This window comes from Mesoplodon mirus, assembly GCF_964341445.2.
Source record: "Mesoplodon mirus genome assembly, chromosome: 6".
Taxonomy (NCBI): Eukaryota; Metazoa; Chordata; class Mammalia; order Artiodactyla; family Ziphiidae; genus Mesoplodon; species Mesoplodon mirus.
The window spans coordinates 13,064,493-13,081,570 of NC_138982.1; the positions used below are offsets into that span (position 1 = coordinate 13,064,493).

General features: G+C 36.0%; 1 protein-coding gene across 1 annotated transcript; it reads right to left on the reverse strand.

Annotated features, from left to right (window-relative positions):
* Positions 1-6,496: 6,496 nt before the first annotated feature.
* On the reverse strand, positions 6,497-7,277 carry LOC309806340 (small nuclear ribonucleoprotein E-like). Its single transcript, XM_082625108.1, has one exon. The coding sequence runs from the start codon at positions 7,157-7,159 to the stop codon at positions 6,881-6,883; it is 279 nt and encodes a 92-aa protein (XP_082481234.1). The 5' UTR covers positions 7,160-7,277; the 3' UTR covers positions 6,497-6,880.
* Positions 7,278-17,078: the final 9,801 nt, after the last annotated feature.

Consider the following 17,078-nt stretch of genomic DNA (forward strand, 5'->3'; position numbering starts at 1 on the left):
ATTAAAATATCCATACTACTCAAATCCATGTATAGAGTTGATGCAGTCCTTATCAAGATTCCAATGACATTTTTTAGAGAAATAGAAAAACAAGCCTAAAATTTATATGGAACCACAAAAGACCATGAGTAGCCAAAACAACCCTGAGAAAGAAGAACAAAGTAGGAGGCACTTCACTTCCTGATTTCAAGCTATGTTAGAAAGCTATAGTGATAAAAAAAAAACTAGGGTACTAGCATAAAAACAGACACATAGATCAATGGAACAGAATTGAGAGCCCCCAAAATAAATCCATGTATATATAGTCAACTAATATTTGACAAGGAAGACAAGAATATTCAGGGGGGGAAGACAGTTTCTTCAATAAATGGTGCTGGGAAAATTGGATATTGACACATAAAAGAGTGAAATTAGACGAATATCTTAAACCACTCATAAGCATTAAATCAAAATTGATTAAAAGTTAAATATAAGACCAGAAACTATAAAACTCCCAGAAGAAAACATAGGAAAAAAGCTCATTGACATGGGTCTTGGCAATAATTTTTTTGGATATGACACCAAAAGCACAAGGAACAAATCAAAAATAAATAAGTGGGATGACATCAAGCTTTTTAACCTTCAGCATAGCAAAAGAAACTATCAATAAAATGAAAAAACCTACAGAATGAGAAAAAGATTTTGCAAACCATGTATCTGATAAGTGATTAATATCTAAAATATATAAAGAACTCATATAACTCAATAGCAAAAAACCAAACAATTCAATTAAAAAATTGTCAAAGGACGCAACTAGACATTTTTCCAAAGAAGACATATGAATGGCCAATGGATACATGAAAAGGTGCTCAACATCACTATTCATTAGGGAAATGAAAATCAAAACAAGTGAAATTTCACCTCATACCTGTTAGAATGGTTATCATTAAAAAGACAAGAGATACATATTAGCAGGGAGGTGGAGAAAGGGGAACTCTTGTGCATTATTGGTGGGACTGTAAGTTGGTACAGCCACTATGGAAAAGAGTGTGGAGGTTCCTTTTAAAAATTAAAATAGAACTACCACATGGTCCAGCAATTCCACTTCTGGGAATATATCCAAAGGCAATGAAAACACTAACTCAAAAAGATATCTACACCCTCATGTTTATAACAGCACTGTTTATAGCAGCCAAAATATGGAACACGGAAAGAACCAAAGTGTACATTGATGGATGCATGGATAATGAAGTTGTGGTATAATATTTCACACAGTGGAATATTTTTCAGCCACATAAAAGAAGAAAATCCTGGGCTCCCCTGGTGGCGCAGTGCTTGAGAGTCCGCCTGCCGATGCAGGGGATACGGGTTCGTGCCCCGGTCCGGGAGGATCCCACATGCCGCGGAGCGGCTGGGCCCGTGAGCCATGGCTGCTGAGCCTGTGCGTCCGGAGCCTGTGCTCCGCAATGGGAGAGGCCACAACAGTGAGAGGCCCGCGTACCGCAAAAAAAAAAAAAAAAAAAAAAAAAAAGAAGAAAATCCTGCCATTTATTGTACAACAACATGGATTGAACTTAAAGTCATTATGCTAAGTGAAATAAATCAGATAAAGACAAATACTGTATGATCTCACTTATATGTGGAATCTTTATAAAATAAAACAACCTAACTCATAGAAAAAAGATCAGATTTGTGGTTATCAGAAGTGGGGGGTGGGTAGGTGGTGGGAAGTGAATTGGATGAAGGTAGTCAAAAGGCACAAATTTCCAGTTTTAAATAAGTACAGAGATATGATGTACAACATAATGACTATAATTAACATTGCTATATGGTATATTTGAAAGTTAAGAGAGTAAATCCTAACATTCTCACCTCAAGAAAAATTTTTTTTCTTTTATTTTGTATCTATATGAGATGATGGATGTTAGCTAAACTTACTGTGGTAGCCATTTCACAATATATGTAAGTCAAATCATTATGCTGTACACTTTAAACATATACAGTGCTGTGTGTAAATTATATCTTAATAAAACTGGGAAAAAATTTATATATTGCTTGTGGAAATGAAAATACTTTAACATTTTTTAGAAAATTATTTGGTAACATATTAACAGGACTCAAACATATTCATGTTCTTTGATGATATTCTGCTTCGAGTCTAATATGACTACATTATGAGAAATATGGAAAAAATCATATCACAAATATGTTCATTATTGTGTTACACATAATGATAAAAATAGTAGAAGGAACATAAATGAAACGTAGGAAATTAGTGAGGTAAATTATACATACAAAATGGAAGAATACTATGTATTTATTCAAAATAACATGAAATTATGTATAAAATAAGATATAAGGATATATTGTACAACACAGGGGATACAGTCAATGTTTTATAGTAACTATAAATGGAGTGTAACCTTTAAACTTTGTGAGTCACTATATTGTACACCTGTAAATTATATAATATTGTACATCAAGTATACTTCAATTAAAAATAAATAAATAAAATTTTTTAAAAATAACATGAAAAAGCTAATGATGTAATATCACAGAAAAAGCAGAATACAGAATTATATACACAAGGCAGTTGTACTTTATGTTAGGGATAATTTCCTGAACACCACACAAAATTCAAGACAACCCTTCAGATAGGAATGTCAATGGAGTGATGAATTTACAGAATATGTACATCTACAGTCATGTTAGCATATTTTTACCATATGCTTCTTTCACATTTTCAGGCTTATCTCTTACATTTCTCAGTGTTCTCTCCAAAATGTCAGCACTGAGTAAAATCATGATTGTTTGGCCTTCATCACAGTGTTTTATCCAAATGAAATTCTATTCCAGTATTATTGATTTTCAGGCCCATTTTTCAGCACCAGAGCAACCCACCATTTGAGGCACACTTGAAAGACGGTGTTATAAGAAACTATAAATATTTTAAATTATAAAAATTGAATACAGAAAAAAACATAGCCCAATAGTTGCCAAAAACATTTACAGAATTTCTGATATATATAAACTACAGCATGTTTCACATGATACTGACTGAAAAAGATGGTGGACATTTCCATTTAGCAGTTAAAGTGACACTTTATAAGAAAATAGCATAAACCCAGCTTATAATTCATGCCAGCTTTGGTTTTGGAATAACAGGTTTTTACATTTATTTCAGCAAGTTATTTAAATATATGATCAATCCTAAATGATACATAAGCCAAAACCTACGTTTTATGAAGCAAAATTAACTTTAAACATATCTAGTCAAGCCCCAGTGAAATACTCGTTGAATTGTGGGCCCCCAAAAATATGTCCATGCCTCAAACCCCAGAACATGTAAATTTTAACTTACTTGGAAAAAGGGTTTTTGCAGATATAATTAAGTTAAGGATCTTGAGTTAAGATCATCATGGATTATCTGGATGGGTCCTCTAACCAGTAACATGTCCTTATAAAAGACAAAGGACAGACTCGGAGAATGGGAGAAGGCAACGTGAAGACTGCAGAGATTGGAATGCTGGCTATAAGCCAAGAAACACCAAGGAACCCCTGGAGCTAAAAGAACCTGAAAGAGGAAAGGAAAAGAATATTCCCTAGAGCTTCTGGAGGGAGCGTGGCCCTGCCGATACCTGGAAATCAGACTTCTGGCCTCCAGAACTGTGAGGCAATAAGTTTTTGTTGTTTTAAACACCAAGGTTGTGGTAATTTGTTAGGCAAGCAACAAGAAACTTATACACCATCCTTTAATTTTTCTCTTTTTTTAATAAAACCTTTTAATTTCGTAGCAAAAATATCCCTTTATAAATATGCATTAACCCTTGAGGGTCAGAACGGAAAACACACACACAAATATATACATAGCCAAGGACTAGCAAATCAATACATGTTTACACTTTCAACTATTTTGACAAGGGCAATTTGTCATTCATTATAAAGCTTCAGAATAAGCTGGTTCCTAGTTTTCAAAAGGATGTTAGCTTTAAAAGCATGAAAGCCCCTCAGTACACTCATTAAATCCTCCTTGAGAAGTGACTTGAATATGTCAAATTCCTCTGAGAATTATAGTGTTTATTATTAAGCAAATTTCTCATCGTCCTTACATCAAACAAAACCCAGAAACTTCAAGAAGAGAGATCATAGAATTCTTGATAAATATGAACTAGGAAAACACAGTAAATTCTGCCTTTTAACCTTATTCACTTACTGCTGAGAGATGAGGATCAGAGATATACTTGTCAGTTTGCAGCAGGACAAATCTCTGAAATATGTGCGTTCTATTTGCAACTCATCACCCACCCCTATTACACACCCACTGACCTCCTTGGCATCTCTAAATAATAATTAAACTCCCTAAATTCCCTCAAGGATCCAAATTATGAAATTTATTTTATTGATCAGACCATCCAATGAAATGGTATACTTACTAATAAAATTTTTTTTTCTATTATGCATATGTACTACTTTTTTTAAAGAATAAAAATCGCGGGCTTCCCTGGTGGCGCAGTGGTTGAGAGTCCGCCTGCCGATGCAGGGGACGAGGGTTCGAGCCCTGATCTGGGAGGATTCCCACATGCCGCGGAGCAGCTGGCCCCGTGAGCCACAATTACTGAGCCTGCGCGTCTGGAGCCTGTGCTCCGCAACAGGAGAGGCCACGATAGTGAGAGGCCCGCGCACCGTGATGAGGAGTGGCCCCCACTTGCCGCAACTAGAGAAAGCCCTCGCACAGGAACGAAGAGCCAACACAGCCATAAATAAATAATAAATAATTAAAAAAAAAAAGAATAAAAATCGCAAATAAAATACACATGCTGAATTTAAGAGACCGTTTCCTCAAAGCTGCTCTGGACCAACAGCATTCCCTCCAAACCCTGGGGAAAGATTTCTGCAGAGGTGTCATGACAACTTTTCACCAACAACCTGTTTGTAGAGTGGGTAAGGAGCTAATACAAGCAAAAGAGTTTACAGCTCTGGAGGCTCAGCCAGCTAACATGGTCTGAACCTGCCACATCTATATTAGAATCATTTTATAACCAAACTCCATTTACAACCCCGAGTCCAGCAAATTTCACATCTCTTAACCTTACATAATTCTTTTCTCTGTTCACCTTGCTCTGGCTGAAGTGTCAAAAAGGTCATGTGGGCGATAAGAATTACAGTAGTCCTCCCATAACCGAGGTTTCGATTTCCTCGGTTTCAGTTACCCAAGATCAACTACGGTCTGAAAATATTAAATGGAAAATTGCAGAAATAAACAATTCATAAGTTTTAAATGCACTCTGTTCTGAGTATTGTGATGAAATCTCTCATCCTCCAGCTTCATCCCACCTGGAACAGCAGTCATCCTTTGTCCAGCAAATCACACCTCTTAGGCACTTAGTAGCCATCTCTGTTATCAGATCAATTGTCATGGTATCACAGTGCTTGTGTTTAAGTCACTCTTATTTTACTTAATAAAGTCCCCAAGGCATGAGAGTAGTGATGCTGGCAATTCAGATATGCCAAAGAGAAGTGGTAAAGTGCCTCCTTTAAGTGAAAAGGTGAAAGTTCTCAACTTAATAAGGAAAGAAAAAATATTATATGCTAAGGTTGCTAAGATCTATGGTAAATTTTATTATAGTGTATTATTATGATTACTCTAGTTTATAATTAAGTTATTGGTATTAATCTTACCATGCCTAATTTATAAATTAAACTTTATCATAGGTGTGTATGTCTAGGAAAAACCATATTATACATAGGGTTTGGTACTATCGTGGATTCAGGCATCCTCTGGGGGGTCTTGAAACGTATCCCCTGTGAATAAGGAGGGACTACTGTAATATTATTGCCCATAAAAGCAACAAACAGATGAAAAGGAAAGGAAAAGAAAGGAAAGGGAGAAGGGAAGGGAAGAAAGTGGAAGGGAAAGAAAAAAAAAAAAGCAAAGCAAATGAAGAAAAGACCTTTGTAAAATGTGTCCCCATGTAACTCCTTCTAAGGAAATTCCCCCAAATTTAGTGAGCACTCAGTCTCCCCTTCCTCGCCTCTCATTCACCAGTCAGGTCACTGCAATCTGGCTTCTACTCCATTATCCCACTTAAGTCATTACACCAAGGTCACCAATAATCCCCAAGTTGCTAAATCCAAAAGACTCTTTTTAAATGTTTCCTTTCTTGGCCTCACTCTAGTGTTTGACTACTTTATCTTAAAACATTCAGCCTTTGCCTCTATAACACCACTGGCTACCTTTACCCCACCATTCCAAACAATCCTTCTTTTTATGGCATGAGAATATTCTAATAATATATTGCTAAATGGAAGTAAGCTGAGTATATATAATTTTAGCTATGTAAATATAGATGCATATCACATCATTAAAGACTCTGAAAAACATTAAATGTGATTATTACCTCTAGGTGATGAATAATATGAGCAATCATATTTTTTTCCTTATTTTTCAAGATTTGTCAATACAACTTAATAAAGGTCATTTTTATTTTATTTTTTTAAAGAAAACAATGTAGGGCTTCCCTGGTGGCGCAGTGGTTGAGAGTCCGCCTGCCGATGCAGGGGACACGGGTTCGTGCCCCGGTCCGGGAAGATCCCACATGCCGCGGAGCGGCTGGGCCCGTGAGCCATGGCCGCTGAGCCTGCGCGTCCGGAGCCTGTGCTCCGCAACGGGAGAGGCCACAACAGTGAGAGGCCCACGTACCACAAAAAAAAAAAAAAAAAAAAAAAGAAAACAATGTAAATATTTTAATAAAAACAATCCCACAGTATTTATTATTATCTGGTAATAACATAAAGGTGAGCAAAACAATATGAATAAATGCTTTAGAACTACACTTCTAACAAAGCACACCTAAAAAAACTGTATTGCCTTCTCAACAATTTTTCACTTCATTGATCATTTCTAGTTGGAGACACTTTGGAGCAGAGTAATGTTATCTCCTTTTAGCATGATCCGACCCAGTTGTTTTCTTGACTTTGTTTTAGAATGAATCTCTTCTGCATCATCTAATACGAGGTTCATATACTCATCAAAACCAATGGTACAGCCCTCTATCCACATATTCACTTGCTCATAAAGCCACACCTGAATCCGAGATCTATTTTGCAAGTATCTGAAGATGAGATTGATTGGCTGCACCATCACCTTCTGCACCTTCTGGCCCTGGCCCTGGTACACCATGGTGGAAGCTCACAAAGACCACACTATCCCACACACTACCTCAAAAAGCAACTTCCGGAATCTAAAGGTCATTTTTATATGCACATGGAGCAACAATTTAAATACATGTAGAGATAGAGAAATGTCTCTTTACATAGACTTTTATTTTGTACATACCAAAATTAGGGTGACCTTTCCAAATGTATTGGACAATGCCACATTTAGGTATTTGCCCAACAGAAATGTATATATACATGTGTATATGTATATATGTATGTATGTATGTGTATATATATATATACACATATATATATATATCCATCAAAATATATGCAAAAGAATGTTAATAGGAATAACATATATAATAACCTCAAACTGGAAACTACCAAAATGTCCATCAAGAGTAGAATACATAAATAAGTTGTGATCTACTCACTGAATACTATAGAGCAATGAAAATGAACATACTGCAGTCACATAACACAAATGGAAAAATCTTAGAAACAAAATGTTGAGTGAAAACACTGTACATATATATACTGCAGATTTCATTTAATATGAAATTAGAAACCTGGCAAAACTAATCTATGGTGTCAAGATAGTGATTATCACTGGAGAGACATGAGAATGGAAGACACAGCAGGGTCTTCTTGGATGTTGATGATATACTCTTTTTTGATTTGGGTCCTGCTCACATGGGTGTGTTCAGTCCATAAAAAGTCAAGTTTCACAGTTGTAATTTGTGTATTTTTTCCTGTATGTATGTTATATTTCAATAAAGGTCTCAACAACTCAACTAAGAACTACTGCCATCTTTGAGTGAGGAAGTATCACTACTGCATTTATACATGGATCGTGATTTCCCCTTCAAAAATGTCTGGACCATGGTGCAGCCACCATGGAAAACAAACTGGAGGTTTCTTAAAAAACTAAAATTAGAGTTACCATATGTCCAGCAATCCCACTCCTAGGCATATATCCAGAAAAGATGAAAATTCTAATTCAAAAAGATACATGTGCCCCAGTGTTTATAGCAGCACTATTTACAACAGCCGAGACATGGAAGCAACCTAAGTGTCCATCAACAGGTGAATGGATAAAGAAGGTGTGGTATATATATATATATATATATATATATATATATATATATATATAATGAAATATTACTCAGCCATAAAAAATAATGAAATACTACCATTTACATCAAGATGGATGGACCTAGAGATTATCATACTAAGCAAAGCAAGTGAGACAGAGAAAGACAAATATATATATCACTTATATGTGGAATCTAAAAATATAATACAAATCAACTTATTTACAAAATAGAAACAGATTCACAGACATAGAAAACAAACTTATAGTTATCAAAGGGAAAAGGGGAAGGGGCTGGATAACTTAGGAATATGGGATTAAGAGATACACAGCAATATATATATAAAATAGATAATCAACAAGGACCTACTGTATAGCACAGGGAACTATATTCAATATCTTGTAATAACCTATAATGGAAAAGAATCTGAAGCTGTACACCTGAAACTAACACAATATTATAAATCAACTATAGTTAAATAAAAATAAATTAAAATGTCTGGACCATATTAAATATCACCACACCTCCTTTGGAAAATAGTGAAAAGAGTAAGATCAAATCAAAAAATTGATCAAATCAATTTTGCAGGCAGGCTTTTGATTTTTTTTTTTTTAGGACCTAACTCTTTGAAATTACTTTTCCTCTGGAGAACAGTCAGTACCTGTGTGTGTGTGTGTGTGTGCACATTAGAATCAGAGTTCCACTCCTGAAAATTGTCTCTTTGTTCTATTATCTAACTTAACGTTAATGCACAGAAAACAGAAAAAAAAAAAAACAATTTAAAAAATCAGATTAGGTCAGGACAACCAGGGAAGCCAGAATCAAAGAGTAAGTGAGACACGTGGGCTATCTAGTCAGAGGATCACCCATTTCAACCAATCTTGACTCATCCCTTTACTAGCTGTGTAGTTTTAGAGAAGTCACTTTACCCTTCTCAGCCCCAGTGCCCTCACAGGCAACAGGCTACTGACTGAACATTTTTAGAAAACAAAAGGAAAAAACAACTTTGGGCATAAGAAACGTACCTCAAAATAAAAATAGAATATTTTAAATGTGCTGCAATACAATCAAATATCTGTGTTTTATAGAAAGTTACTTTGAGACCATATTTGCGTTACTTGCTTTTGTGTTATGTGTGGTTGTATATATATATATAATATATATATATAATATATGTATGTATACATATATAATATATATATATATGGCTGGTTGCTTATAAGTCTACATCCTTTAATATATATAATGGGGAAATTATGAGAGTGCTGTTTATTCATTTCTGACATTTTATTTGTGAAAAGAGAATGTTAATATAAGCAAAATTTTAGCTCATATTGATAAAAATGATAACACTGAATCTAGACATCTTAGAAGGAACTCCCAAAGTTCAATGAAATGTTCATGGATGGAATTCTCATTAACCTTGAACATCCTCCAGATGCTCCTTTGATAATGTTAACTGCCTTAAAAACCATGTGGTTTCAGCCCACTGACCCATACAATACATGGCGTGAATGCACATGTGAAAGTTGAAATCAAAGTTTGAGAAAGGTGAGTTGTCTGATTTCTGATGAACCTCTACAGACTCAATATTTTTGTTAGCCCTTGTTGAGTAAGTTCACACTGTGGGTTTTTTTTCTTTAGTTACTTATCCATGAACACATGATGGAATCATGTGTTCTATGTTGCCTTTAATTTTAAAGGCAGCTGAAGTGTCCACATAGCAGGGATCTAAAGCCCCACATAAAGAGTTTCTGCGGCATTTTTGTTGCCAGTAATGGTATTAACTATTGCTAAGATTTTTAGCTCTAACGTTAGAATTAAAGATAGCAATCTACTCTGAACTTTTACATGTCAAGATGAAGAAAAGCAATGGGAGCTCCATGAAGACAGATATTTTTGTATGTTTTGTTCCCTTCCATATCAGCAGCACCCAGTATAATGCTTGGCACATAGCAGAGCTCAATAACTATTCAAAGAATGAATGAATATAGGTTCCTTACTTGCAGATAAGGAAATTAATCTACTTTGCTGAACCTTGATTTCCCCACCAGATGACTCTACACAAGTTTGGATATTATGGATATTATGTATTTTCCATTTAACGTTTTCCTTTCCTGTCTTTCCTCTAGTAACTTCTAATATTTATCCTTTGAGATAGCTTTCGGACACTTATTATACCAAGTGCCTTCTTCTTATAAAATACAATGATCAGAACTAAATTCAGTAACACAGCTGTGGTTTAATTAGAAGGGGTATAGTGATTTTATTTCTTTTCTTATGCCAGACATTGTACTTTTAACTTTTAATAAAAGAAATCTTCAAGTTATGCCAGTCTTATTGGTGGTGGTGAAAGGATTATGTGTTAGTTTATACTGAAACTGAAGTCAACTAAATTCCTTTGACCAGATCTCATCAATATAAAAATACACTGATGACTTTATTAGGATCCAAATTATAGGCTTTACATTGACCTCTATGATTTTTAAAACTCAGGCTTATCATTTCTAACTATTAAAGTATTTTACATATTATCAGTGGTCAAGATATTAACCATCATTGTGGAGAAGTGTCAGACATGAGTTCATCTAAGGCCATTCCGTATAGCTGAATTATGCTTGTTCAAAGCCATTTGTCCCCTTAGAGACAGTGGAAGGTTTGGCAGTCCCTAAAACACCAAAGATTCTACAACCAGTCCCTAAATACTTTTCACTGAGCTTAGCTAGCACTTCAGGTGCAGGGCAGGGTGCCTGCACAGTGATTGTCAAGTTCAGGAGGTAAGAGATGAAACAGAAGAGCAAAAGAGAAAAAACTGAAAAAGGAAAAGGGCGGCATTCAAAGGGTCCTACCTGCTGGCACTGAAGCTAGAAAGAGAAGTTTTGCTCACAAATGCTCAGCATTCTCCTACCAATTCCTTGCCCCTGTGGTCTTCTCTCTTGATGCTTCGCTTCCTGGAATCTCAGAAATAATGGAGCACAGGGCATACTCCTGTGGATGACCACTGATTTTTCCTTATTCAAATAAGTCTTCCTTACTCAAAGAACCAGTGAAATCCTATGAAATGTTCTCATACTAACCACAAGGTTTTCCCAAACTTCTTTTGAAACATAAAACTCATGATACACTCTTTATCTATTCACATATACATTTAACTTTGATTTGTAACCTCTGTATTATAGATTGGCGTGTACATTTAGGGGGATTTTTTAATGTCTTTATATTTTTCTCCTTTCTTTGACACAAGGAGTGTTTTGAGGAACAAAATCTGCATCTCAATAATACCAGAAACTAGTAACTTAATGCCCTGTGATGATGATGATGCTGGTGACACCAAGTATGACGTCTACGTTAATTAGCAATATGCTCACAAAACTTTTCAATAAGCATTATTTCAAGGGAAAGTGCCATATATAGAGGGATTATTTGGAGTGTTAATTATAATTTTCAAAAAATAGGATTAGCTAAATACTTTTTAAATCATTTAACATGTATGTATTAGGCACTAGTCAAGGCACTAGAGGTATAGGAGGAAACATGGCCTGCATTTGGCCATCTCCATAGAGCTTTCATTTCTTTCTTTCAGCACTCTCCTCCTTCCCCACATCTGCCTCCTTCACCACCACTTCCTCCTCCTCCTCTTCCTTCTTTTCCTTCTCCTCCCTCTTAAATAAATATTGGCCACTGCCAACAAGACAATTATTGCTTAGTAATTACCACTTAAAAATACTTATAGGGCTTCCCTGGTGGCTCAGTGGTTGAGAGTCCTCCTGCCGATGCAGGGGACACGGGGTCGTGTCCCAGTCCGGGAAGATCCCACATGTCACGGAGCGGCTGGGCCCATGAGCCACAACTACTGAGCATGAGCATCCGGAGCCTGTGCTCCGCAACGGGAGAGGCCACAACAGTGGGAGGCCCGCATACCGCAAAAAAAAAAAAAAAAAAAAAAAAAAAAAAAAAAAAAAAGTTATAAACAACAAGGACCTATCGTATAGTGCAGGGAACTATAGTCAATATCTTGTAATAACCTATAATAGAAAAGAATCTGAAAAAGAATCGATACAAACATACATGTATGTATAACTGAATCACTTTACCATATACCTGAAACTAACACAACACTGTAAATCATCTGTACTTCAAAAAAATTATAGAAAAGCAGTATAAGTTCAGTGGTTTACTAAATGTAAGAAGTCATGACCATAACTGGGTATTTGCTATTTCCTTAGCTATGACACCTTGGACAAGTGTTTTAACCACATTGAGCTAATTTTCTCAGCTAGTAATACGAGAATAACAAAATCCACCTTAAAAGTTTTGCTGTAAACTGTGGAAATCATGTATATAAAGTTTCTACTACTTCGCATTGTACAGAATACACAATAAATGACAACTGTAATCATTTACTTAGAGCAGAATGTACTTTCAGAAGATCGCCATAACAATGTCTCCAATCACACACATTCTTCTGCCATAAGTCCCTGTTACTCCTCCATCAAGAGAATTATATTTTTTCACACCCCTGCAACTCATGAATCTAGGCAGCCCTACAACATCAAAAGTAACACCATATGGAAACAGACTCGCAGACTTCGAAAACAAACTTATGGTTACCAAAGAGGAAACGTAGGGGGCAGGGATAAATTAGGAGTTTAGGATTAACATATACACACTACTATATATAAAATAGATAATCAACAAGGACCTACTGTATAGCACAGGGAACTCTACTCAATATTCTGTAATAACTTATATGGGAAAAGAATCTGAAAAAGAATGGACGTATGCTTGCGTATAACTGAATCACTTTGCTGTACACGTGAAACTAACACAACATTGTAAATCAACTATACTCCAACATGAAATCAAAATTGAATTAGAAAAAAAGTAACACTGTATCATATCTAGGTGTAGTTCTTATCTCTCCTGGCAGTTTCTGCGAAGTGTAAACTCCTCTGTGAGAGAGGTACTGGGCACGTGAGATACCGGGAGAGAGGTACTGGGAGAGAGGTACTGGGCACGTGAGGGAGAAAGTTATGTTCACTGTCCTATCTGATCAAGGCTTCGGACGATCCCACAGCAGCAGCTATCTGATAGAGCAGCGGAGCCCAATTCACCCCTAAACCATGAAAAATAATAATAAATGACTGCTTTAAGCCACTAAGGGTTTTTGTTTGTTTGTTTGTTTTCGGTACGCGGGCCTCTCACTGTTGTGGCCTCTCCCGTTGCGGAGCACAGGTTCCAGATGCGCAGGCTCAGCGGCCATAGCTCACGGGCCCAGCCGCTCCGCGGCATGTGGGATCTTCCCGGACCGGGGCACGAACCCGTGTCCCCTGCATCAGCAGGCGGACTCTCAACCACTGCGCCACCAGGGAAGCCCAGCCACTAAGTTTTGGTGTGATTTGTTACAACAGATAACTAGAAGAGTACGGTACATTAAGTAACACAGAATCTTTTCAATCCTCATGTATTGGACCTTTCTGGGTATTTCTTCTGGCTGAGCATTTCCTTCTCCAAAACTTCTTTCCCTTTCTTTTCCTCTGTCCTTTTCTTGCTCTCTTGCTGCCTTTCCCTTCTTTATTAATATTGTCATTCCTTGGGGCTCCATAATATATAACAGTGACCCCCCAAGCACATATAGCCAGAGCAAACCACTTTGTGACCTCAAAATCCAAAATAGTTAACCACCTACTTGGTATTACTACTTGGAAGTTTCACATCGCAGGTAGGGAATGCATTTTTCCCTTTCTTTCTTGACCCCCACATTACTCCAAACTCTAGGCTCCTTATTTGTAAATGCAGAACTATCACCCCTTTAATCATTTAAGCAGAGAAGTGGGTGTCACACTTCAAGCATGAGACTAGTTAAGCTTTGTCATTTATGTCTCTTCAGTATCCCTAAAATCCGTTTACTTCTTTCTGCTTCGATGTTCTTAACTAAAAGTTTCCTACTATTTTATCTTGATTTAAAAGGCATTTCTCTTCTCTAATGCCTTCAGACTAGATTAGATCTTGGCATATATTTACATAGCACTGTGTACATTTCTTTTTGTAACACTGATTACATTTGAAATTAACTCTTCCACATCTGTCTTCTCTACTAGACTTCAAGTTCCAGGAAGGAGGAACCATATATGTCTTGTTTAGCTCCATTTCCATTTTGCATTGTAAACACTCAAAGAATATTTGTTGAGTGAGTAAATAAATGATTGCAAAGACAAACTATACAGCTGAGAAAGTTCATTGTATTGCTACAAATGACTAACCAGGAGCATCAGGCAATCAAAACCTAGAAGTGATCCTGGGTCCAGTCTCTGAATACCAGTCTAAAATCTAGTATTTTATTTTGTTAACACATAGAATAAACACACATTTTTTTTTCTGTTAGTGGTCAGGGTGTCATGCAAACCATAAAGGGTGTTCATTGATTTCCAAACTTATCATGTGTTGTCTTTCAGTTTCTGTGGTGTTTTGTTTTGTTTTGTTTTTACTGTGAATTGTTTATATTGTTGTAAAACTTTTCTTATATTTTGGCTTTATCTTCCCAACTAGATATTAAATGGAGCAAAGTTTATGGCATGTATATCTTTATCTCTCTCTGAAAATACCTCAGACCTTGGCACATAGTAGGTTTTCAAAAATAGTGCTGAAGTATCAAATAACCCATATTTGATGAAATAATAAGCAAAAGAAAATGAAATTGCCACAAATATTATGGTCAGTTGACCTCAAATAATAGGTTTCTTTCATTCATGTTCCTGAGAATGCTTCAAAGGATACAGATAGGGGTTATATCAGTTTCATTCCGGAATATGTGACCTTTTAGTGTTTGGGCCACAATTCACTTTTTTCCAACCTCAGGAGTACTCCAAACCTATTGCACTCTTCAAAGTTCAACTCATCTAACTCCCTCAGGTCATCCAAGCAACAGAAACAGAGCAGCTCCTCTTGAGCCTTTAGTATTACCCTCAGACCTCTAAGGGCCTTACAGTTCCTATAGTTTCCAGAGCTTTTTCAGGTTACAGGGTCCATATACCTTCAAGGACAGAGGTCAAACTCAGACTAACATGTAGCTAATTTCATGCTTTAGTTATTTCTGCATATGAATGTTTACAGCCCTGCACCTTTCTCATTCCCTAGTTATTAAAACCTAAGTAATAAATTCCCATATTCATGCAATCCAGGAATTCTACCTTCTTCTCCAAATTGCAAGCACTGGTGCGATGTGATAGACTTCCATGAGAAACCAAGAGCTGGCATCTTCTGGATGCCACGTTCAGGACCAGTCCTGCTGAGAAGCAAGCAGTAGGTCTTGTGTGCTCTGAAATGGGTTCCAGAAACATCTTTTCTCTGGATATCTCCCTTCTACACACACCTAGCTCTGTGTAATAGCTTTCCTAGCCCTTCATCTTTTTATTACCCCAAGCTGCTGAGTTTCAGAGTTTAGTTTTGGATTGTTACATCAGAGTCCCATGTTGTCAAATGACTTGTTTAAAAACTGGACGCTTTTGGTTTTTGCACATGACGAAAGTGAAAGTTTTTTGGCAAACAAAGGTCAGCTGGGGTTTCCCAGGCATAGTATGAAGTCTTCATATCAAACATTTGTTCATGTGTGTAACGTGGATTACAAAGAGTCTTCTGTTCCATAAATGGCTTATAAAAGCATGGACTTTGGGAAGGCATGCTTTTCTAATATTTGAGATATTTTAGGATGGTGGGGAAAAGGTATATGCCATTCTACATTAACCATAAAACAAATTCCCTGGGGAAGTAAGTGAAAAATTAGAGGGGAAAGATTCTGTTACACTTTCTTATGCTTCCAGCTATTAAATCTAGAGAGGAAACAGTTCTTTCTCCTTAATCCTGACTACCCACAATGGAATTTGTGCACCAGCCCCTGCATAAAACATAATGTTACAAATTACATGTGAAAGACCCTTTACTTATTCAGGTCAACAAATGAATTTTTTTTCCTGTCGCATATTTAAAACAATTTTTGTTTGTAAATGTGGCCAAGAATATATGTGATGATAAAACCCTTTTTACCATTTTAAAGCTCACAAAATTAACATTTGACATCGTTTTTCAGTACTTATTTTAAATATATACACCTAGTAAATTTAAAATAAAACATCACAGATCAACTGAAAATATTTTATCACTGGAAATTTTAATTATTCAATATATGAATGTGTTTGAGTCAAACACTGAAAGCAACTTAAAAAACACATTCAAGTCACTTAAAAACCCAAGAACAAATTGATCAAGTGAGGATTGAGAGCAACGTGTATCAGTCAAATGTGTTTCTAGTGGAAGTAGATTGTTTGGGGGAGAGAGGAGACTCCTGTGGATACTCCTGAGCAGCTGTTTTATTGAACTACATCTGGCGTTCTTTTTTCTTTTTCTGCATGGCATCTACCTCATTTCCTGCATTTTTCCATTTCCTGATTTCAGCATCTATTTTCCTTGCTTTCCTATGTTAGAAAGAGAATGGGCTCTCTTTGTTTATAAAATATAAAGAGCCCTGACAGCTTTTCTATACTCTATGGAAAGTAATTATATTTTGAGATGGTTATGAGAGAAAGAAAGAAAATTTCTTGAAATGTACCTTTTAAAATCCAAGAATCATCAAAACTGAATCTCGCTGAGGAAGAGAAAGCTAATATAGCTTTCCTTTTTTAAGACTTTTCTCACTTAAAATTATAGTATCTACACAGTATAGAATAAAAAATAGCTTTCTAATGCATTATTGTTAGAAAAACTGTTTAAATGTATTCATTTATATTTTAAGAGAAAAAATGTATAATGTAAATATATTCAGTAAAACAGGATTTTAATTATATTAAT

Coding starts and splice junctions, on each gene's coding strand:
- LOC309806340 (XM_082625108.1), bottom strand. CDS start 7,159: ATGGTGTACCAGGGCCAGGGCCAGAAGGTGCAGAAGGTGATGGTGCAG.